The 25241-nt window shown below is 39.2% G+C and overlaps 1 protein-coding gene across 1 annotated transcript in view; it reads left to right on the top strand.

Annotated features, from left to right (window-relative positions):
- Window positions 1-24077, top strand: part of LOC104378457 (vesicle-associated membrane protein 3) — a 36009-nt gene extending 11932 nt beyond the window's left edge. The window contains exons 2-4 of the mRNA XM_009985477.2: window positions 16662-16776; window positions 21844-22002; window positions 24018-24077. Coding sequence (XP_009983779.2) covers window positions 16662-16776; window positions 21844-22002; window positions 24018-24077 — 334 coding nt within the window. The remainder of the gene's footprint in view (window positions 1-16661; window positions 16777-21843; window positions 22003-24017) is intronic.
- The last annotated feature ends 1164 nt before the right edge of the window (window positions 24078-25241 follow it).

The raw sequence follows: 25241 nt of genomic DNA, 5'->3' as shown, positions 1-25241 counted from the left end.
AGACCATTAGAAGGAATAAGACTCAGTCTTGGTATCAGTGAAAACTCATTGGGAACCCTAAACACAGAAAAGGCAGAAAATGTATACAAAGTGAAGTAGTATGATTATATACTATGACAGTTTGTTCTATAAATAAATAAGCCAGTAGATGGAATATTTGTCCTGCTTTGATGTGTTTCGTTTCCAAGCAAGCTAACACACAAATGATAAAAATAAAGCAAGCCATTACTAATGCACTTCTTTTGGCATCTTTACTGAAATATATGTTTAATTCTATTGCAAATATCACAGAGAAATTTGTGAGTGACTACAATACATATCTTCAAAGTAATAACGGACAAGTCAATGAAAGTGAGAATTAGCAGACTCAGACCTGTCTCTTCTTTCTTTTGTTTGACTTCATACAAGGTTAGATGGTCTGGAAAGTGCCCGTGTTTAATGGGTACAGGACAATAGTTTAATGCCTACTTTATTTGCTGCTTTTTATAACTGAATCAAGCAAAAATGTGCTTTCCTTTTGGAGATTGACAATTGCCTCCAATTGCACCACAGGACAACTGAAATGGTAAGATGGAGCTGTACCCTACTATTAAAAGCCCTTTGGACATGGGCTGATACATTGTGGAATTGGGACAGTGATATGTTACTATAATTGCTTTCTTAAGATGATGACAGAGTGCTGCAATTGCTGTCATTTTTTCAGTATGAGTTAAGCTAAATACATGTGATTCAGGCATATTCGCTTGACAGAATGCTCTGAATTTACATGATTAGAAAGCTCTTCAGATTAAATGTAATTCATCAAGGCATTTTTCACAAGTAAAATACCTATGTCAGATTGGCCGCTTTTCCTTTGCGATGGTAGGGGAGTAATCTTACTGAATTCAAGAAAAATCTCTGAACTACCTGCACATGCCATCAGGTAGGTAGGTAAATAATGTCTCTAATTAATTCCAGATGTAAAACTGTATGTGCAAGATAAAAGGCTGAAGAACTCCATTCTTTCAAAAAAAAAAAAAAAGTACAAAGTGGTACTGCAAACTTCTGATAAAGAGGCTTTTTCAGAAAATAAGGCCCTTCAAATCTATTGAATCTCATGAAATATTAGTCAAAATCTTAATAAAAAAAATGCTTAGCAAAGAGTGTTAGAAGGTTCTTTATCATTGCTGCATCATTCGGGTAGATTGTGTACAGAAGCAGGCAGTAAGTTCTCTGGCACATTGCCATAAAACATAGTTATGTGGTCTCCAGATAACAATAACCACTAACTGTTCTCATGCTAGTTTCAAGCTCCTTGCAGAAGTACTAATCCACATATGCACAGATGGTGCACTACATATGATGGCTGCTGGTAATCCCGTGAATGCAACACAATTGTTGCAAGTAGTAAGAAGTTGCTTTTTTTTTTAAAGCTGTGGTACTATGCAATAACTCAGACGTTTTGATGTTTTTGAGGTCCTGATTCAGCAAGAAACTTACTGGAGAGAAACTACGAATTTGGTACAGCTTTATGCAGAGAAGATTACAGCAAAATACGAGAGTGGAGTCAAAAACTAGACAGGTGCTCCCTTGATAAAAGAAGTTGGATCACCTTTATTCATCGTGTTTACTTTCCTGTGTGAACAGAAAGTAAAAAATAAACCCGCTTTAACTACGCCTGCTTGGATGAGTGTTGGTGAGATTGTGCTAATTACAGGTTCATTACTGGAAACTGAATGCTGTTCTTTTAGCTCATGGAAGACTTAAGAATCTCTGTTAGAGTTTACTGACTTTATATAAAAAGTATATGAGCAAAATAAATAGAAAGAAAATCTTTAAAATTAGCAACACCCCAAAAGATGAGATTGTTAACAAAATTGCTTTTTCTGCAAGTTACAGATTACCTTTCATTTACATGGATAACTTCGATGTAGCAATGTGGTAAGATTAGCATAATCACCAAACATATACTTTATCCTAAATTTCATTTAGCAGTTATCGATTAAATCTAATTAATTCAAATGGAGGTTGTTTTTTCAAATGAACTGCAGCTTGAATCACAGACTAAGGCTGGAACACCATTAAATTCTGACTTCTTGTATCGTGTAGCTATATTCAGTTTACTTTGTAAGCCATTACAAGCCCGTTTGAATTACAGCAAGGATTGATTTGTTGATGTTCAGGTTTTTTATTTAGAATCTAGCCTTCATTTAACCATTTGAATTGATAACTTACTAATCTTAGACCATTATTATGGTTTTGTTTGCTAGGCTAGATAATAATCTAATGTCTAGCATCTTGTCCTTGAGCTCTGATGGTCACTGTTTTTGAGCTTTTGAGAAACATCCATCCACACACACATATTCATGCAAACATAGATGTGGAATTACTTCAGTCCCATTTAAATAGCCTACATAAAATCTTGCACTAGTAACTTCTGTGTTGTTGAAGTGAATCAATACTTCACAGTTTATTTCTTTGACTTTTCAATTTGAAATTCCCTATGAGAAGTCTAAGCATCTAACATTTTTTTTAAGAAATCATTTGCAAGTAGTCTCTGAGAATTATTATTCAGTGAATTACTCACACGATGTTAGTTGTTTTACTTGAAATCTTATGCAAAAAACTGAAATGTGGTCTGTTCATTTAGGCTGGATTAATTCTGTAATTTTCCTCCTCATTTTGAACACTAGAATCAGTCTTCAAAATCTATTTTCCCAATAACATTGTAGTTGTATCTTTCTGATAATATTTGTCTCAGCTTACTCATTTAAATACTCATAAATGGCAGGTGCTGCAGATTTTAATGTTTTTATGAGTATATTATTAAATTTTTTTTTAAGAAGTTAGCCACTTCTAATAAAGAATGTCAAAGCGAATCAACCCAGTAAAGAGAACAGGCAATGAGAGAACTCTGCTTTGATTTGAACGGGTTCCTTCATAGGTTAAAATGTACTTTGCAAAAGATCTCTTAGACACTTCTCCCAGAGTCAGTGTGATTTCTACCAAACTTAGCAAGGAAAATGACTTCTATTCATTTCCTGTACTAAATTGCTCTATAGATGTTCAGCTACTCTAGGACTTCATGGATAAAATAAAGAGCTTGCTGTTAAGGTTTTCATGCAGGCACAAAGATTCTTCATATTCACAACTCACAACTCTTTCTTTTCTAGATAGTGTAGTCCCTCAGCTGATTCACAATTGAAGGACCTATGCTACAGACACACTTTCGCTAGTCCTCACTTCTAAGACTAAATATTGCAAAATATTTGTGCAAGGATTAACGGCTCTTTCTGGTGCCATAGAGGATTTGCTTGAGTTAAAAATGCTAAATGAACCATCGAAATGTCTGCTACAAATATTGTTGGTGAAAAAAAAAGCAACAGACAAAGCTGAGGGAGACAAACCTGTTTCAGATCTGAAGTAGAAGTCGGTTCTGCCTGGAGATAAGGGAATGGTCAAGATGAACTCCTGAGGCCTTTTCCAGATCATTTTTCTCTTTTCCATTATTCTGTTGGGGAAGCAAAATCTCAGTCAAAAGGATGTCTCCTGCTAGAAACACTCCCAGTTTTGCCAAAATATGTTGCTTGCATTGGGAACTGAATGATTTTGCATGGTTATGCCTCACTTCCCTTTTTCTTAGTTTCCAAATTTTTTACTATCAGACCAAAGACTAAGAATTTAGTATTTCCATCTAAATAAAATCTAATTTAATTATTGGCCAGTTAACTTTAAGGGAATAACTTACTAGTGTGGAATGCTTAATGCTGTGTGTCAACTGTGCAGCTAACATGTAGCAGTCATCCTTCTAAGCTAACATATCTACCTATGAGAATTACAAGGCATGACTTAAAATTGTATCCTTTTAAAGCACTTATCATTTATCAAGTTTTGTTGCATTCAGTGACCACGTTGGTTATCTGGAAGCACAATGTTTCTGGGGCCGTGTGTTGTCAGGTCACTAATCTCCATACTGTACTCAGCCTGTCAGCCACATGAGAATGACTCATTCTCTGCAAACCTCCTGTTGCTTGGTAGCTGTTAGTAATGTGAAAGAGAGTTGGAAAAGTAGTGGTGAGGTAAGAGGAAAAGGGCTGGGAGGCAGTGTTCCTGGCTGCCTAAAAAGAACTTGTGAATGAGGGTATTATTCGACCTTCAAATTGGTGAGAAATTTTTCTGTTTCCTCACAGATATGAGGTGGGTGAATTTATGTGCTCTGCCCCTCTTTATTCTCTGCAGTATCCTGGAAAGTCAGTCACACTAGTAGGCTTTTATTGTATGCATTTATTGATTTATTAACACTTTCTCTTTTAATAGTGTCTCTTTGTTACCTAGGGAACTGGTGACAGCCCTGCTCGTTTCTGTCTCTGGTGCGTCATGATGCTCCCGTATGCCATACCCGAGGTTCCCAATAGTGTTTGAAGAACTGTACACCTGAAACCTGTTGTGCCAGGCCTGTGTTACAGCACTAGCACCAGCGTGATGACTCAAATCAAAAGCGATACAGGACCCAAAGAGGAATTAAAAAAAAAAAAAAAGTAATAGCTCTATCAATGCATTGAATCTTGCTGTAGGTAGGCTGAATTTCTTACAGACAGCGGGATTTAATTCCTAATATTGAGTTGGGATAACTGTAGAAAGTTACTTAGCTTTCCCATGGAAACAAACTGCTCGAATAACATTTGTTTCTAAACTAAAGTATGTATCCATATCACAATCACAATAGCAGGAGGTAATACTTTGCCCTTCAAGGGATGTAACAGATGGAAAGTCAGAGAGCTTGAAGAGTAGCTTTGACGGCAGCAAATGTTAGCTATGGGAATGCTTCAGTGATCTGACTTTTTCTTTGTTAATAAAAACAGGACTTTATGGTTGATAGCAAAATGATTGCTTTGTCCCAAATATGATTCTCACTAATTTTTTCTTCTCACTTGAATAACTTATGGACAGTTCAAATTTTGATTAAGTATTTGACTTTTAAAGTATAACAGGTTTAAATCTCAAACGTTTCTCCTCAATCTTAATGACTTTTTTGTTTTCAAAAAAGGAGCTGAAGAACAAGTGGTTACTTTTGAAATATTGTAAAAAGAATTAACTTCCAAGTTGCAGGTGAATGCTAAGCAAAATAGCAATACCCACTCAGCAGACATGGAGGAGAGCGTTTCCATTTATCTAGAGAACCCCAAGGGCTGCTTATAATGATGCAACTTAACAGTTTTTCAGCAAAATGTCTAAGCATTTTAACAAACAGCAAAAGGCAGTCTCTTGAGTGTAACAAGACTAAAAGATAGAACCAAGGTAAACTGGTCTTTACTGAATTGGTAGAAGTTTATGGATTTATCTGGGGGGAAAAAAAGCAAAATTGAAGTTCGGTTTCTGAACTGTAGCAATTTGCAAATATACAGATGTGCACAACGTTGATTTAAATACCTCAAATAAATTAGAAAATTGGATGCCAAATCTCAGCCTCAGCATTGATCCACATAGTATGTCTGTAAGCTTTTGAAATCACACTAGGGGTTTTGGAAACAAGATTTAAACATAGGTCTTTTTGTAAAGCAAAGATACTAATTAATAAATATGAGAGTTTTGAGAGAAAGACAATTGGTAAGATAAAGATGGGAGCATAATGTAAAGGGAAATTACAAGGCTCTCAGTGAGCCCATAAGGATGGGTGTCTGAAAAGTTTAGGAGAGATGGCTGTGACATCTTAGACAAACAGACAAATCTTATTTTACACTTTTAAAGCGCTGAAAACATGTTTCAATATGAATTGCATCATTTTCTGTTAGGCAGTATTTAATGAATTCACATTAGTTTGCAAAATTATTTATTTGGCAAAGTAGTCTTAAAGATCTTCTTTAAAAGATCTTTAAAACTGGTTTTGTTGTATTCAAAATGTTCTGGGGTTTGGGGTTTTTTCATTCAATGAGAGTTTGAAATGATTGAAATGAGAAGTTTCCTTTTATTGCTTTAACATATTTGATTGGTTAAATGGAATCTAGTTTCAGTAATTGTTGGATGTTGAAAGTAGGGAGAAAAAACATGAATCATAACACTGTGGGAAGGTGAAGCACCTGTGATAAGGACATGGTCACTTGCAAGTGGTAGCTACATTTCATGGCAGCTCTTCAAGAACTGAACATGACGTTCGGTGAGAAATAAGGATGAAAGCTCAGCTTTACGTACAGATACTTCTGCTATTCTCTCTTAACACTTGCACATACTGTGTGATTGCTGTTTAAGTACTGAATAGGTGGGATAAAATGTTCACTGTAGGTGTCTTGGCCAAGTAGTTAGACAAGATTTAAGCTTAATAAGCCTCCTGATAATTAAGCTTTACTATAGGATGGTAATTACCCTGTAAAGTTCAGTTGCGATGAAAATGCCACTGAATAGGTGTATATAGCAAGGCTACAAAAACACTTCACTGCTGATGGAAATGTGACTTTCTTTCAGCTGTTGTGTTGTTGCTGGGGCTTTTTTAATTAAAAAAAAAAGAGCATATTAATAGCTGATTTCCTTCTAAAGTGCAACAAGCATGATGGGAAGTAATTTATAGGCAAATGGAAAGCCCCTAAGCCTCCTAGGTTTTAATTTGGGTCTCAAAAGACAGGCACAGGAAACATTCTTGATCCAGAAAACATTACTTAAAAGCAGGGAAAACATATAAATCTTACCATTCCTTTGAGAGCCTTCCTTGCTCCTCTGTATCAGAGTTAACTTTTAACTGACTGCAGCTAGCAACAAATCACATTAGTTTCTTCTGCATCAGTACATGAGTCAGTGAGTAGGGGATGGCTGAGTCAAATTCTGCCCTGATCCTTCCCTCCCACTCCCTGCCCAGCTGCTGACTGTTTATGCCTTTGGGTATAGCCCATGATCCTGAAAGCCTACACAGAAACTTAGAAATAATGGATGCACTTTCTCCTCTGCATGAGAACATTGGTGAAGTCTAACAATAACATACCACGTCAGCATGAACTTAAAGTACATCAGCTTGTGTTCAGAAACAGGACTTGAGACTTTGCTTAAAGCTGACCATTTCCACTGAACTGTGTCCTTAGTGATGGCTCTAGAGGTTGAAAACAGGTTTGTGAATCTGGAATACCTGACAGGCCAGGAAGTTTAACATTATCAGCTTGTTCAAATGTACTCTGGCTTTAAAGTCTTGAATTTTTTAAACATTTCTCTAGCAATGTATTTGGTATTTATGTATTTCCCCTATAGTGTCCAAAACAGATTGTGTTTCTTCTTTTTCTTCCAATTTGGAGAGGAAAATGACAGCAATGATACTGTGTTTTCAGTGTTATTTGTTGCTTTAGTCTTGAGTTGTTTCAGACAGCTCACTAAGGCACTGAATGAAGCTTTGTTCTGCCTAGGATTCCTCTATCCCTGCCTGGTATGCTTTAGTGATTTTCTGCTTTAATCCAGTGTTGTTTCAGTTTGCAATCAGTTTTCTCCTTCCCTAATTTCAGATCAGTAACTTAGCATAAGAAAAATAAAGGCTTCGTGTTATCCAGGATTTAATTTCTCTGTTGAATCTCATCTTTGTTTTCAGCTTGGTGTTTTTGTTTTGTTTGGGTTTGTTGGTGGTGGTTTTTTTTTTTTAATGCCCAGTAAAAGCACTCTCCTATTTATAAACTAAAATTTCTCTAATAAATTTTCTAGGGAGAAAAATGCAGCTCTTCCTGTGATGGTCAGTCTTGGTGTTATTTTTCCAGGTGTGTAAGGTAATCTCAGTGTGCAAGACAGAGCTGTAGTAACTGGCGAAAGGCTGCTACCAATGCACCTTGCAAAGTCGAGAGCTCTCAGGGTCGAAGTTGAAGGCCACATCAGCTCCAACGGGTTAGATTAAGATAAAAACATGCAGGGCTGATGGAGCATAAGCAACTTTTTTAAAATTCTGGACCTTTTTGTAATGGTATGTTCATTTACCTACATTTTGCATTTGTTTGAAATTGGCAACCCATGCTGAGTGCTAGATTTAATCTATATTCAACTAGCTTGAAATAGTAACCATTTTGTTATTATCACAGAACTGATCTTTGTGCCTGTTATATTGCCCTTAGCCCACATCATAGTCTGGACACTTAAGGTTAACAGATTGAGAAACCTGAAAAATTAAAAAAAAAAAAAAAGAAAAAGCTTCTATTCTTTCAGCTAATGAAGAGAAATTACTATAGGAGCCTGAAACCTGCTAATTCCGAAATCTTGTAAGAACTATTGGAAGGTACAGTCAGTATTACGTAGGAACTAGAGATAATTCTTCATTTTCAAAATTGACTTTTAGTGCAATACAATGTTTTAGTGTTTCTTCTGTATAGACATTGCATAGATATTTTTTAGTTATTAACTATCACGAATATTTCACGTGATGGATTTTCCACATATTTTTACTAAAGAGTAATTTCTATCCAAAAGCAGCCTGATGCAGATAAAGAATTTAAACAAACAAAATTTAGAAAACAATACATTACATTTCTCTCTTTTTTTGCAATATAATGTTAATGTCAATATAAATATGAAGAGAAAGTTTTTATAATTGCTTACACCTGTATTTGCTTTCATTCTCTAATTAAAATAAACCTCATTTATTATAAAGATTACAGTTGGTTTCAAATCAGCAAATAATGAGAATTAACTCTTCTAAGAAAAAAAACCCAATATAGGACTAAAATTGGCTAAAGACTGGTCAGTCTGAGGAAATTACCTCAAAAGGAGATTATTTACTTTAGAGTTGTTTAGTTATTTCAGTTCTCTATATTTAAGTATATAGATTTGCAGTCCTTGTAGCTGTGAAAAAAATACCTAATTTGATCAGAGATTACTCAAATCTGTAGCTAATCTAATGCAGAGATTTGTCAGGGGCAAAATGCCCTGATGATCTGAGCTGGGCAGCGGATGTTCCCCACTCCGCCCTGCCCTGCTTGGCCATAGGTGAGCAGAGGTCCAACGCGCAGCGGGGTGCAGTGAGGCTGCCCCACAAGCCAACCAGCTCTGTTGGGTGCTCAGTGATATGAGGCTCTTCCTTCCGTCTTGCAGTGGTTCCCAGAGAGACCTAACTTGCTGCTCTGCCTCTCTGGGAAGAGAAGGGAACCCTCATCACTACCACTGCTTTTGGAGAGGCAAGTGCTTCGGCGTAAAAATGAAAACGAGTATCACAGTGTGTTAAAGCCCAGGTTTGGTTAGTCTCATCTGGGTCAACACAATTCCTAACTGCAGTTTAAGTAGCAGACTGAGCTCTTTTCAGTGGATCAGGTTACAGGTTATAACGGTGACCATCTGCTGCTTCATCAATTCCACGCATTTTTGTTTAATGTTTCTTTTGTTCAGTTAAATGTGAAGTTGAGACTGGTCAACTGGGAGCTAAAGACACGACAGAATTGGTTTGTATGTGCAGGTGCTTTTTTGGAGAGGTGATCACTTAACACTAGCATATGTTAGAGAGTTGGCTTCTCTAGCATAGTACTGAGTTTTTAATTTGTGAACCTAAATGTGCACAGTAACACCCTGAGTCATCTAACCCTTAATCATCCTTCAAGCAAATCCATAGATTTCTCTGCAAAGCTTGGTCAGTGTTTAACACATGAATCAATATCCCTGCATTGTGTTGACTTTATCTTAAGCCACTGCCTTTACACAAGATGACAGCAAGAGGAAAGAAGGATCTAAAAAAAAAATTGTAGTGTTGACATTTCAGAAAAGGAATCCTGCCTTGCATTACTTTTCTGACTAACAGAAACCCCGCCTGAGTCACCGCAACTGGTTGTTGTGAAGGCTACAATTTAGAGAAATTATGGAAATAATGCAGCTCTTTCTGGCAAATTCTTTTGTTTGTCACAAAAATCACTCGGCTGAACTAATTGACTTGATTTAGATTTCAGGTACTTTGGGCCTTGTAAGTAATACACATTTGGCTTGAATAGAAGATACTGGAGAAGATAAATCAGTGTCATTATTAGCATAACAAGTGATGATCAAATTAAAGATGATGTCTTAAGGTTCTTCTATTTTTCCTCTGCGTGCATATTTAGCACACCAGATGGTCAATGCAGTCATAATAAACTGGTGGTAATATTTAATTAAATGTGTTCCCAGGACATTACATGTAGGGTATTATTCTTTGGCTGATGATGAGAGTAAATATTTTGTAATAAGAGAGAGTCCTTGTAGAATATTGCTGGTAATACACGAAAATCACATTTGGGAGCAGAAATGTGTTCAAAGCAGAAGTTTCTTCACAAAATTAAGACATCTCAAATGCTAATTCCTTTTATATGTGTTTTTTTTTTCTTACAACCAATTCACTATTACTCATTGCCACCCAATTATTACAAATAGCATGACAAATCATTTAAAAATTGATAGTCATAGAAAGGAATGAGTCTAAGTTAAAGCCTGTAGGCATTTAATTGGCAATAGTCACATTTTTACTGAATACTGAAAAGCTCAGATGGAACACTGAAAAGCACAGTTAAGAACATCTCTGTTAAAGCAGTGGTGGTTCCCTGGTAGTGCAGGAAGTCTGTTTGCTCTTGTCGAGAGTTAATTCTGTTCCCTCTGTCAAATCTCAGAGGACTGAAAACATCTTTCCACAGTTTGAAAATCCCTCCACCTCCAGGTATACGAATGTCCACTAGCTCAGCAGTGGTATTCCTCTGTCAATTACCTAATTATCTTTTCACCCTAACCAGTTTGATAATATCATAACCTTCTTTACTGCTATAGAGCAGGTTTTTTTCTTCTTATGAAAGTGAGATTAGTAGAATGAAAATAACAATAAATTTAGCCTATTAAAATAGGCTAATTAAAAACTGGATAGGGGAAGATCAGCTAGAAATCTGAAATACATACAATTAATAGGCAACTGAACTGAAAAGCGAATTACCTTACTGAGTGCATCTATCTGAAAATTGGGGAGGTCATGCTCTCTAGCCAGGGCTTTCTTTTGAAGAGTCCTCCCACCTTACAGGCAGAGAACATCATTATCTACTTGTAAGAAGGCTGAGAACCTAATTCTGAAGGATACTTAATTTTATTGGGGGTGTTAGAAGTAAGCCGTCTTTTCTCTAAACCTCTCCTGACAGAACTGGTGAGTGGTTTTGAAAGAGTAACAGCATCTGCCATTTGACGCTATCCCATATCACTATGGGAAAAGAAAAAATTTGGGTAGGAAGTGTTTGGATGGATAGCTAATATCTCTTGATTTCTAGACACACACATCTATATATTCCCCAAAAGAAATATGATTGTCCACACACAATTGTTAGGCCTGTGCTATTGTTGAGTTCATATGGCTAAGCACAGAAGTCTGGACGGCCCAGAACTTTAAAGAGTTTAGATATCAAAGATACCCATTTCTTTGAGAGATGGCATGTAAATAAGCTCACACAGAATTTTGATCTGCTGTATTTGGTTAGATTGGATTTTGTTAGGACTGTGTCAAACTGCACATAGCCAAACTGATTGTTAAGAAACCTTTTGTGCCAGTGTTGGCTAAACTGGCCTGCTGCAGAAATGAAATCCTATGTGGTAGAACTGGATTAACACAAAACTGGGAACTAGCTGTCCTGGTTTTGGGACAGGTTTCAGACATCCCTCCAGAAAGTATTGTCAGTAAAAGTCCCTCTTTGCAAATCAGCAGTGGAAAAATTGTTTTAGCTATTACTGCATAGGAATAAACAAAGCAAGTTCAAAACTAACAGCCAACCCCCAGTGCTATAGAGCTCCTTTATTTTCTTAGAGATCCTCCCTGCCTCAAAGCTCTCAGATACATCTAAAATCACAGATGAACATTCTCAGCACCAGGGACAACATAGGTTTGTTTCTACAGTAACTGTTAGGCCAGGATCTTCACTGACATCCAAAGTCATTAAAGTAGTGCATGAATTTGCATTTGTAGCTAATTTTAATAACTGTTTAAGAGTTAAATCTCAAGAGTACAAAGCTATGGAAGTGTTCTGATTTGTTTTACAACAAAGAGGGGTCTTTTTGGTTTTGTTCTGCTGTGGTTTTTGGGGTTTTTTTTAAATGTCTTTGGAACCACAGACATTTTTTAAAGCAGTCAAGCCCAAATGGGCAGATACCTTTGGAAAGGGTCCAACTGGACGAACAGTGTCTTAAGTATACAAAAGTTTGGTTACAACTGTAAATATTTAGAACTGAAATATGGTACCTGGTCAGTAAAAAAATGAAGAGGAAGAGAGGCAGAGCAATTTTACGTTTTATTTGAACAACAGGGGAAGAGTTTGAGGAAAGAGGAATCAAACTGAGATTCACAGAAAATTGCCTCCTTCATTCCACTTTTTGTAGGGATCATTAGTCAAATCTGCTGCTGCCTTGATGCACTTTCACTGCCCCCTCCTCTGAGCTTCGCCAGCTGATACCAGTTAAAGCTGTCTGATGTAATTCTCACTGTCCTCCTGCTGTAACCTTTACCCATGTATTTCTCACTATTTAAGTCTGAGGGGTAGAAAATTAATTCCTGCTATTAGAAATAGGTTGTGAGCTTTGATTGGGAGTCAGTAGCTGAAGAAGAGAGGAGCGGAAGGATGGCAACGAAGAGGCCTGGGCTACTTTGTTACAAGCTTCCTATGCCACTGAGCAAGTCCCTTAATCTTGCTGTACCTATTTCCAAGCCATATGCAGGGATAACAGCTTTTCCTTAGCTTATTGCAGTGTTGTTAGGATAAAGACTTTGAAGGGATTAGGTGCCATAACTGGAGGCTTTAAACGCACTTTGGATGGATAAAACAAGTTGCTGAAAGCAACTATCAAGGTCCTAATGTAAACTGTACCGAAGTCACAGTGGTGGCCTGGCATCTTCCTGGTATTCGCATTGTGCATCTCTGTTCCCTAGCCTAACACAAAAAATTTCTCCTCCATAGCTCACACATACGAACAAAAATGGAATTATGTGTTAGGCAGCTTCCCCAAACATTAGATACACAGTCATCCTTAATGTTCTTTCAGCCAGTGCTGAAATGGAAAACAGTAACATGTGTTTCTCCATTTCTCTCTTAATTAGCGTTGCAGCTCCCTTAAACCGTTAGACCCAAGTAGTAAATTGCTTCCAAAATATCCAATTGAGATGAGAAATCTCTTAGTCATGAGTTTGACCTAACAGTTTCAGGCCCAGCAAGTAACCAGAAGAACTGAGGATGTCTGAGTCAGCTGAGACCATTTTATTGAATCACTCAGACAGTCCCTGAATGTTTCTTCATAGGTAGCTGCGTATACACAGATCCAGCACCTGCTTTCCATCAGTCAGATTGCTCACATGCCAGGTGAAACATGGTGGGCAGTGAGGATGTAACTAATGTTATGTAAAGAGTGACCTAACTGCTAAGGCTCGAAGTGTGTGGTGCTGTTGTCCTGAAGTCAGTGCGCTCATCCCTCTCCTAGCGTGTACCCCAGGGCTCAGACATTGCAGAGCGGTTGCCATTTAAGAATATTTGCTAGGGATTTATACCCTTTTTCACCCACAATAATAGAGCTTTGTTTTCCCTTCAAAATTAATTTGACCTGTTCTTGGGAGTGAAGGTTCTCAGCATCAATGGTAAATATTTTCCTTTTCCTAAAAAAAAACCCCAAACACACAAGTCTGATGGCTAGAGGCACAATGATGGAGTTTTTATAAGGATTTTGCCTTCTTTTGTAGCTCTCAAATATCATGCCAGGCCACAAGAAATTGGACTTTAAAGTTGTGATGCTTCATGTGTTTCAGAAGAAAGCCTCTCTAACATATTTCTAATGTTTTGCATAAATTTCTTTGAATAATGCTTCTGAGAAGTTATAAGCTGATAAGACACAGTAGGCAATAATAGAATTATGTAAATGGAGGTTGGACTTCCATTCTAGCATTTTTGCACTAAGATATCCCAGAGAATATTGGTGTTTTCCAGTGATATAGGCCTTCAGTTCCCTTTGCTGGAAAACTGGTTCAAAGACAAACTCTTAACAGATGCCTTGTAGGGCTGGAGCCACATCAGCTCACAGAGATACTGCCTTCTGCTGCTGCCCAGCCAGGATGCTTTCTACAGAGCTCAAACACTGGTAGGGCTTAGCCAGAAGCATGGAGACCCCTCTGTCCTGTTCTGAAGTGCCTTGGGAAGCTGGGAAGAGGGGAGGTGATGCAGGTATCTTTGTGCTTGTTTTGTCTATTTTGGATATTACATGCTGCCTAATGATGAGAGAGCGCTCAGGTCTTGTTAATCTGCAAGAGCTGCTGGTGGTATTAAAGCCACATGCTTAAGGAATGGTTTCCTAGAGCCTGTCTGGGAACCTGTGCTGTGTCCTCTGTAGTGGGTGTTGCGTCTCTTCTGCTTGCAGCAGCTCATTGCTCTGACCCATGAGGCCGTGAGCAAGGCAGCTGCTGGGACTGTGTAAGGAGAGCACAGCTCCAGAGAAAAAAGGTTTGGAAAGAGTAGCTCTGCACCGCAGGCAGCACCCAGCTCTGGTTACTATTGTATTAGATTTTATGTCATTAATTAAGATGAATATGTTAATTACAGGCTTGCTGTACCTTAGCATAAAGATTGCCATCTCTCTTTGGTAGTTACAGTACTCCTGCTGGATAGCCAGGGCAGCTGTAAAAACATCCATTTCTCCCATTCGTCCCTCCCTTACACAGGGAGCAGAGAAGGTCCAGGAAATACAGTTGAAACCAAATTAGATTGCAGTAAGGATGCTGGAATAGAACAAACTGGGAAGTGTCTATTCTATGCCAAATCATTTTACAGACAGCTTGGGACGTGCAAAAAAAGATGAAAATTACTGGGCAGAAAAAGTATATGGCAGAGCACTGACCTTTTGAGTTATCACACAGCTTTGACCAAGAACACCACTGCAATTATAAAACACGTGGCCAGGAAAAACACTTCTTCTCAGGTGCTTCCCTTTTGTAGTCTCTGGGATGCTAACAGCACATAGCTCAAGAGGGGAGCTCTGTTAGCATTTGTAGCAGTGAACAGAGTGACATGATGTTTCCATAGAAAAAAATCTGCTTGTATTGATTGGGAAAAAGTCTATTTAATTCCTCAACTGCAAAGAAATTTCACAATTTCTATTTTAGCTCTATTGTTGTACCAAGAACTCCCTTTGAAGTTGTTAATGCTCCAGGGAGATCTTGTTTTGCATTATTTGAGTCTGATATACATTATAGTCAGATTTTGATCCTTGGTGACAACAGCATAAATTCAGAATAAATCCTTTTGAGATCCTGGCCCATAGTCCTTCAATGGAGTAATTCCGTTGCAGGTGGCAGCAGCATCTGGTCTTTTATGTTTTTAACAGTGGCTGTGAGGTCCTCAAAGGATGAGCAATTTGTCTATGGCTCGAGTTCTCTTCTTTCAGCTAAAGTTAAAGTTTTTAATCCAAAGTTAAAAAAAAAGAAATGTAAGATACAGCAATACTCTGGGTCTGCAAACAGCTGCTTGTCACAGGGAGTCTGTGAGGGTCAGTGTTATCTGTAGCGATCTCTGTCCACAGGCAATACTGTCAAACTGAATTTTGCAGCTTGAGGTACCTTTGGGGAACTAACTTCAGTGTCCCTAGGCACTTTGACAGTGTATTAATGGGGCTGTAATTCCAGTAGCATTAATCAGACCCTAGGATGTAAAAGGGAGTGATTCAGACAAACTCTGTGTTCTCTCAGTCTGTCGCTGTGGGAAGGCATTGGTAACGCATGAGTGGGTTTTGTGATATTTTTCAGTTCACATGCTTAGGGATTTCCTCTGCAGCTTCAGGAAGGGTTTTATTTCTCTGCAGAAAGAAGTGGCGGGGTCCCTTGAAAGGAAAGGTAAGGTTGCACAGGTTAAAGCATGGCTGTGAAGAATGACTGGCTAAGGTTGAGGGACCTTGTTAAGGCTGGCAGGGTAACTTCCCTGCATGAGCTCGTGCACTGACAGACCGGATCTGTTATTGGATTTTGAGTGACTTTTGTTTTGTCTTTTGTTTTAAAGCAAGCTGGGTAAAGCGAATGTTAATGCTTAAGAGAAGAGCTGATACGCAGGAGATCAGGGCTCTGCTCACAGCATTGCTGCAAATATTCATCCAGGGTGCATGGCAGATGTTCAAGCCTGGCCAGCTGCTCTGCTGGGGTATTTGGTGACCAGTGGGGTTGTTAAGCATTGCTGAAGGCCTGAGATGACTAACCCCATGCTGTGTACTCTTCTCACCCCCACTTCCTCCTCCATTTCTTTCTCCTCTCCTTTTGTTTATCTTTACTTGGTTAGCTTCCAGCCAAACACGGAGGAGCCGGGGAGTGCACTGTTCAGCACACTGAGGAGGAAGGCAGTGTCGCAGCCCTAGCTCCTATAGCATCAACACAAAATGCCTAGAACAGAGTCTGTTTCCCTAGTGTGACATAAGCTCTGCCCTGATAGTCAGGCCTGTGATCAATTTGGCCATTGGCCTCAGTTAGGGTAGATAATCTGAATTGCCTGCTGTTTAAAAAGGCAGCAAGGGATATGGTCCTATCAAGAAATAGTGTGAAAACTAATTGCAGCATGGGAGGGAATGGGACTCCAGGGCTGTGATCCAGGAATGGAAAACATGGGCTGCGAGACAGTGGAAAACTCCTTTTAAGAGACATGTACTTTTGACTTGTTCCAGAAAAGGTCTAGTGAACAAGTGAAGATGGTTTCAGTCACTTTTTATGTTCTCTGGTTTTGATCTAGGTCTGCTCCAGCTCCTACCCAAGGTCCCACCAGTGCTGGGGCTGCAGGGCCACCTCCTGCTACCAATGTGTCAAGCAACAAACGGCTGCAGCAGACTCAAGCCCGGGTGGATGAGGTAAGTGGCTGCAGGTGACTTGTTGCTCACCACAAGGGTGCTGATATGACTATTTTTTTTTTCTTTAAGATGGTTTCCTCCCTAGTGATCCAGCAACTCCTGCTTGTCTGAAGGCAGTGGATCTATCGAAATGAGGTTTACCAAAGATGGCATTTATGAGGAAGCAGATAGTACAAGAGAGATTCTGAGTATGAGTGTCCTTGTACCAGTAACACTTCCACAGAATAAATGTGGCCACTGGTGCCAATTGAGGAATTCATAGAATACCAGGTTGGAAGGGACCTCATCTAGTCTAATCTTTCTTGGCAAAAGCATGGTCTAGACAAGATGGCCCAGCATGCTGTCTAGCTGAATCTTAAAAGTGTCCAATATTGGGGAATTCACCACTTCCCTGGGGAGATTATTCCAGTGACTGATTGTTCACATTGTGAAAAATTTTCCTCTTGTGTGCAATTGGAATCTCCCCAGGGGTAACTTGTACCCATTGCTCCTTGTCTTTTCCATGTGACTTCTTGTAAGAAGGGAGTCTCCATCTTCTTTGTAGCCACTCTTTAAATACTGGAACATGGTGATAAGGTCTCTCCCTAAGCCTTCTTTTCTCAAGATGGAACAAACCCAGTTCTCTCAGCCTTTCCTCATATGACAGGTTCTCCATCCTTTAATCATCTTTGTGGCCCTTCTCTGGTCCCTCTCTGGCCTGTCCATGTCTTTTTTGTAGAGCGAGGACCAAAACTGGACACAGTATTCCAGGTGTGGCCTGACAAGTGCTGAGTAGAGTGGGATAATGACTTCTTTATCTCTGCTGGTGAGGTCTTTGTTGATGCAACCCAGCATCCTGTTGGCTTTCTTTGCCACAGCAGCACATAGTTTGCTCATACTGAGCTTGTTGACCACCAGGACCCCAGGTACCTTTCCACAGAGCTGCTGCCCAGCCACGTAGATCCCAGTCTGTGTTGCACTCCTGGATTATGTTTTCCAAGGTGCAAGGCCTTACACTTGTCCTTGTTGAACTTCATAAGGTTCTTGTTAGCCCACGCTTCCAGCCTATCCAGATCTTCCTGCAGGGTGGCTCTTCCTTCCAAAGTGTCGTTCTATAACTTTCCCAGGGACTGAAGTAAGACTGATGGACCTATAATTTCCTGGATCTTCCTTTAAGCCCTTCTTGTAGATGGAGATGACATTAGCCTTCCAGTCTTCTGGGATGTCTCCCGATATCCACAACTTCTCAGAGATTATGGAAAGCAGCCTTGCAACGATGTCAGCCAGCTCAGGTGGATATCAGAGCACACTAATTCGTAAAGGTCAAGCTCCTGTAACAGTTCACATACCAGCTCTTCCTTCACTGATCGTGGGTCTGTGTTTGCATCAGCCTGGGTTTTTGTTCCCAAGGCCTGGGACCCAACAATGCTGGTAAAGACAGAGGTGAAGAAAGTGTTGAGAACCTCTGCCTTTTCAGCGTTATTGGTGACTAATTCACTTCTCCTGTTTAAGGGCAGGCCAATATTTTCCTTCACCTTGCACACCTGCTGTGCAAATTTGTGTGCTGGGTATTAAGTATAGAGCTTTGCTAAACCACTACAAAGACTTCAGTAACTAATTGCTTACTGTCCATGGAGCATTGGCCAGGACTTGTGTGATTCTTTAATGCCAACTCAAAATAATACACTTTAGAAAATTACATGCATAAAGGCCTCTATTTTCAAAAGCTCCAGGTATGCTTTAAAAATGGTAGAGAAGCCCTCACAACATCGAACTTAAATGCATTTCTTAAGATGAATTAAATACACCTGTCAAATTAAGCTTAGTCTTTTGGGGAACTCCTTTGCTGAAGAGCTGAAATAGGGTCTTTCTGGCTGCCCCGTTGCTGATGCTCAGAGCTGATCACAAGAACATTCTCTGGCTGCAGAAATGTCTGCAGAAATTTCTAGGTCTGGTTCTCTCATTATCACCGATTTTCACATCACACTAACTTCATTGATGTTAGTGGACTACGTCTCGGTGGAAAAGGGAATATTACATTTCAGCTTTTGTCTTAGGTCAGAATAATGAAATAAACTTCTTGTCCTGAACATATTACGTCATAATGGTGCTGTAATTGTTTACGTGAGCTACAGCAAAAGTAATTATCCCTAGAAGATGAAAAAATAATTGCTAGTTATTGTCTCAAACAAGTGATGCAGGTCAGATATATAGGGCTCTTCAAGAAAGACCAATGGAGATGGCTCCAGTGAGGCTAGTGAACTCTCGCTTTGTGTTTAAGATACTCTGTATTCCGAGACTTTTCACTCAAGCCCATGCAAGTTTGTTGTCTTGTGAAGCATGATGGAGTAATTTGCGCAGGAACTCTTACCCAGTATGAGGGGACAGTGAGTAGCTCTTAAATTTGAGGATTATGCAATGTCGCGGATGGAATGTTTTAACACAGTTATGATTTAGCAGCGATTCAAGATTTATTAATGGTATGAGGTAAATCAAAGGTTAAATTTTAGCAGCCCTGAATTATTAACTAATTTAAAGATTAACAAGATGATTCAGTAGGATATGTTATAATTAAAACAGTAACTTAATTACAGATTTGAAAATGACAAGATTCACACTAACTTACTACAAGGTATCCTAAATCAAAATATGTATATGTACGTACCAAAGATAAAGCATGCAGACAGAAATATTTGGATCCAGTGAAATATAGACGCCCACACTCGTGAAGGCAAGTGCGTATGTTCAAACACACAGACAAGTAGAGAGATTGATGGAAGATGCTGGCCTATAGGTAAAATTTCCCTCTCAAGTTTTGTGTAAATACTCGCAATGCATCGGCATTCCTCAGTGTGCAATAATTGAGACCGAATGAGGATATTTCACCTCATCCTTCCACCAGCTTTGTCAGCAGATGATCCACGGAGTTGGTACCTGAGAGGTGGTCCGGTGCCTTTTGCAATTCACCTCCAACTCATCCTAGGTTGATGTGTGGCCCAGGTGGGAGAAGCAGAAGCCTGGCACGTTAAGGGAGTGCCTTAACACTCTGGTTCACTGCCTTTTGCAATCCACACCCGACTCATCCTAGGTTGGCATGCGGTTCAGAAAAAGGGGGGGAATTGCACTGAGCACAGAGCGGCCCAAGGTGGGGGAAAAGTTGCACCACCACATGTGGCTGATAATCAGGGCTCATGTTTTTTTGCCTCCAGTTTGGAGGGAGGCTGAGGTTGGTTTGGGTTTTGAGTGGATAGCACATGGTCAGCAAATCCTTGTATAAGAATAGCCAAGGGAGAAAAACACTGTTGGGCTTTCACTACTGTGAAGTCACTAGGTTGAAGTTGGTTTATAGCACCTAAGGATCTGATCTGTTAAGCATTGTTTTGACCTACTAGATCTTTCCCGGTTGTTTTTTTTTCATGTCTTGTGGGAAAGTCATCTATAGGTGGCACCAAACACCACAGCACTACACTCCTCTGGCTACTCTGCGCCAAGTGCTTCTCTGCACAGCACTTCAGACTCTAACCCAAAGCTCAGCAACATGATCATGACTTCGCTTAAGAGAAAATTTTTGGTCTCAGTAAAACGACTGACATTTTTCATGCTAGATCAATGCTGATATGGTATTTCAGCTATATCCATGTTGGGGTTTCCCCTCTGGTTTCTCTAGGCATCCTAGAGCCTATTTTCTAAGGCTCGGATCTTGGCTTTAGTCTAGACAAACATTTAATTATTTGACAAAAATGCAGTCGTCTGGACAAGTGTCCACTGCAGTCAGGTTAAATTCAATAAAAAGTTCTGAGCGAAGAAAAAGGAGAGAACGGGTAGGAAGTATTACTGTATTTTGTTTCAGCATTTTCAGATAGTTTAAAATTTTCACTGTGAAACGTTGTGCCAAGACAAAATATAGCTAAATAGTAGCTGAGAAATGAAAACAAAAGGGTTTTTTATGTGATATGAAGTTAAATGCTTGGAAGGTTTTTGTTTGGAAAAGCAAGTAAGAAAATTTGGGTTGACCAAAACATTTGATTTTGTTTAGGTTTGGTGGACAAATGAAACTAATCATTTGAGTTTTGGAACAGCATTTAAACCTATGCCAGTCCTTTAAAAGATTTTTTCACTACCAGTTTCATCTTGCTGTATTTAAATTATGTATTTTTTTAATAACGCTGGGATTTTGCAGGTAATAGTTAAATTATATTACATACAAACAATATGGACTTCCTTATTACAGAATGTGAGAAGTAACAGACCAGCAAACATATTCACTGCTAGAATAAGTGGACATAACTTCACTGAGATTGGTATACTGTCTTAACATTTACATTAGTGATGAATTTGTACAGGTATTCTATTTAAAGGTATCGGCTTGCTAGAAGAGGATTTTCATCTAACTCAACGTATGAAATATATGCATGAATGGGCCTTACCTGTAGCGTACTGGCTGTGCCGCTTTTTTTCTAAGGCTGTACAATGAGGCAATGTGAGCTTCAGGCTGAATTTTCCCAGGTATAATTTTCTTTTCCTTCACATTCAAGCAGGACTTCAAATTATGGCTGGGAAGTAATCTTGTCTGAGAAAGATCTGCAGAATGAGAAAATTCCTTGGTCAGAAAATGCATACAGTTCCCTTTAGAGTGGCCTTTATCTAGCCCATTTCTCTAGTTCTGGTAAGGAAATTATATTAATTGTATAAGGAAAATAATGGTTTGGTCTTAGTGATGACTGGACAAATGTCAGCAAATTGGAGAAGTACTGGTCTCCATCAGTCGTTTGTATCTACAGTGAAGTAGCTAGTTGTAGGCTTAAAGACGTTAAAAGCTTTAATGAAACTAATTACAGTATTTCATAATGTCTCTTTATTTTTTACCTTTAAGGGCATCTGAGGACAATATAGCTATGTTAATCTTGTTCTCACTGAGTCTGTTTCCATAGGCATGATTTTTGAGGAACTGTCCAGGTAACTGCCATCACATACCATAATGGCAAATGGCTGTTTTCAGTACGATATGTGATATTCCACAGTGTGAACATGCAAGTGACCTTTGGCTTCACTGTATGTGGAGCCTAATGTGAGGCTGTGTCTCTGCAGGTGGTAGACATTATGAGAATGAACGTGGACAAGGTGCTAGAAAGAGACCAGAAGCTATCAGAGCTTGACAACCGGGCAGATGCATTGCAAGCAGGTGCCTCACAGTTTGAAACCAGTGCAGCCAAACTGAAGAGAAAATACTGGTGGAAAAATTGCAAGGTAAGGAACACAAATTCTTGTTAAGAATCAATTCATGACAGACATTACTTTCACTTGCATCTAACAGGACTTTGCTTGCAGGATGGAATCTCTAAGTGGCCTCTTCTTGTCAAGGGAAGAACGAGATGCCTCACCCTCTAGCCTCCAGGATAATAAGTCAAGCAACTTTGATCTTTATCACAATCTGTTCTTTAGATAATTTCTGCAGTATATAAATTGTAGGTACCGATTTTGGTACTTCAGTCAGTGCCTGCAGATAGGGATGGGAGAGCATTCCATGTTAATTCATGTCAGTTTCCCATGTGAACCACAATATCCAAACAGGTGTAGTGAATACTAGTAGTGGGAGAAAAGAAGCTTTTTCCTTGTGCGAGACCATCAGCTTCTTGATCTTTCTTTAGGATGGTAAACTACAAAAAAAATACTTGGTTTCATAAACCACTGTGAGAAGTGAGAAAGTGACAGTCTCTTTTAAGGAAGGTCAGATTAGGATAGAGGATCAACTAGCTCTCTCCTCTGCTTTCTTCAAAGTTTCACCCTTTCCTGTTAGCAGCGGGAGCCTCACTCTCCTTTGCTTTTTTAGACTTCCTCCAGAATTTGTCTTTTTTGGACCCAGAAGCTTCAGCTCCTCTTTATTCATACAAGACCCCATATCCTTGCTTCTCTCTACTCATGCACCACCAACACATGAACCCTATGCCAAAAGTTCAGCTTCATTTCCATTTCTCTTCAATACCATGTTGGCTGCTGATCATTCATGTCCACCCACATAAAACCACTTGTTCTCAAAGGACAATTCCACATGTATCTCTCATCAGTTCGTTGCCTCCTTTGTCTCTTCAATCCACAGTGCTATGAAATGTAAAGTAAGGCAAAATATTCTGGGTGAACTACATGCATAAACACTCCAGAAATTAGTGGATCCAGGTTAGAAACTCAACGGAGCAGTTCCTATGGGCCTTTTCTAGCTGCTGCCCAGTTGCTTTGCCTGACAGTGCAGGAAGCAGAGCTTTTGGGAGCTATGTACACAGATTTTGAGTTAGGTTCACCCACACTGACTGCAGTCACCACAATGATCTACACTACACTAGATCGTCAAACCTACCCTCGTTCTTCTTTCCTCATTGTCCCTTCCAGCTTTACCCTGACAAACAGAATCTCCCTGTCCTTCCTCTGGCTCCCAAACTCTGGAAGGAGTGGGAAAAAAAAAATAAATCTCCTGCAAGCCAATGGCTGGCTCTGTCCTCCAGATCGATGTTGGGAGGATCTATGAAAGCCTTGATTTGACATGTCCATGTTTGCTGTTTGTCAGTCTTTCCATTCTCACTGGGGTAACAATGAGAACTGGAATTCAACATCTCTGGTTGCCTCATTAGCATTCAGCAAGTCTCATGGGGGGCCTCTACCACACACACCTCAGTGCTGGTATGGTCTGTGCACAGCTCTGATGTATCTGTTCTCATGGGAACAGACTTCACCTTTGCAATGAGCTGTTTCCAGGCTAACACACTGGAAACCGTGCTGGCTGGCATAGGCTACCTCTCTCAACAGCACAAGTACACAAAACCCGCACAAATAGCTGCTAGGCATTAGACATCTACAGCTGTCTCTTCCCTGACTATGGGAATGTGGTGAAAAGTGATCAGTTTACTCTGGTATAGAGTAGTACACGGCCATGTGTGAATCTAGCCACTTAAATCACCTCTGGAGTTCTTTTACTTCAGAATTTTTACTTTACTGCTGGAAATGGACAAGGTTGGTCACTGCATCTTAGCTTATGGGCAAGAACTTGCTAGCTTTGACAAGAGGCCATGTTCATTGCTGCTGGCCAGCTGTTCCTAAAATTGACACTCAATTTGAGGCCTTAACAAGTCTATTGCAGTGAGTCTTTACAAGAATTAAAAGTGCAAGGAATGAACCACTAAAGTACAAAAAGTAAAAAAACTGAGAGTTTAATGTCTTTCATGTGAAAACCTGACTTTCTCTTTTTTTTTCCTCATATTTTTTTTTTATAGATGATGATCATCCTTGGTGTAGTATGTGCAGTCATTCTTATTATAATTATAAGTGAGTAATTCATTTTTTCCTTTGTTTATGATCTCAATAGCTCTGTGACGTATGAAGTGCTGATGTATTAAAAAACAAAACAAAACAAAAAATGGATATAAAATATTTGAACTGATTCATTTGTGAAATTCCCTTTCTAGTGTCATGTTGTTATAGTGAGAATTACAGCAAACTCTCTGGACACTTATATAGATAGAATTTGTTGACAATGTATTTTACATTAGCATGTTACATAACTTTCCCTAGGATTAAAGACTCTCCCTTTTCATATTTATATCAATTTTTATGCAGTCTCAGTTATCTTCCTTTCATTACAACCAGTGCCACGGTCCTAGTGTCTCCTAGTGAGAACAGTAATGCTTGAATTACCTCATGCCTATAAAAAGAGGTGAAGGCCCACTGGCAAACAGGCATCTGAGGAATTTTTAAAAGCATGTATGTGCCTAGTTCCCACCAAATCAGCTGGAATTGGAGATGTTAGTGCTTCTGAAAATCCCTTTGCATCTTGAATACCTAAATATTGTTAAAAGATGGCCCAAAGTCTTACTGATTTTTTGTCTTGAAAGATCATCTCATTCCACACATTTGTTATAGGAAAGATAGCATATGAATGAATAATAGCAGTCATGCTAGAGAAGCTAGGGATCTTGTAAGGACAGGAACTGAACATTTTATTTATGTAACCTCTGTGTTAGCAACAGCCATTATGTGACATAACTGTAATATGGCATTAACTCCTAAAAGGGAGATTTCTTGAGTCAGACAATCCAGCTAGTAATCTAGAAGAGATTCACCAGGAGGCCAGACTGTGGATGTGAATTAATTCCCAGCTCTCAAATTACATGCTTTGTATTCAGCATGTTTCCTTTTTCCTCTCTTGCTTCTGTAAAGAAGGCCTACAGAATCACCTGTAAACATGAATAAATGGATTGAGATACATGTGGCAGTTTATTAGTCTTATGAATGCTGGCACCAGAGTGACCCAGAATAATTCTAGGGTTTCGTAACATTGATACAGTAAGAATGGGAAATGGCTATTAATTAACTATATTAACTGAGTGCTCAAGGCAACTGGCTTCACGGGAAAGATGGGCCTTTGTTCTGCAGTTAGTGCAGCAACTTGGGAAGACAGATGTGCAGCCATTGAACTGACTGTGCTGTGTATATATGCA

This window comes from Tauraco erythrolophus, chromosome 11 (genome assembly GCF_009769465.1).
Source record: "Tauraco erythrolophus isolate bTauEry1 chromosome 11, bTauEry1.pri, whole genome shotgun sequence".
In the NCBI taxonomy this organism is placed as follows: domain Eukaryota; kingdom Metazoa; phylum Chordata; class Aves; order Musophagiformes; family Musophagidae; genus Tauraco; species Tauraco erythrolophus.
This window is presented reverse-complemented; position numbering and strand designations above follow the sequence as displayed.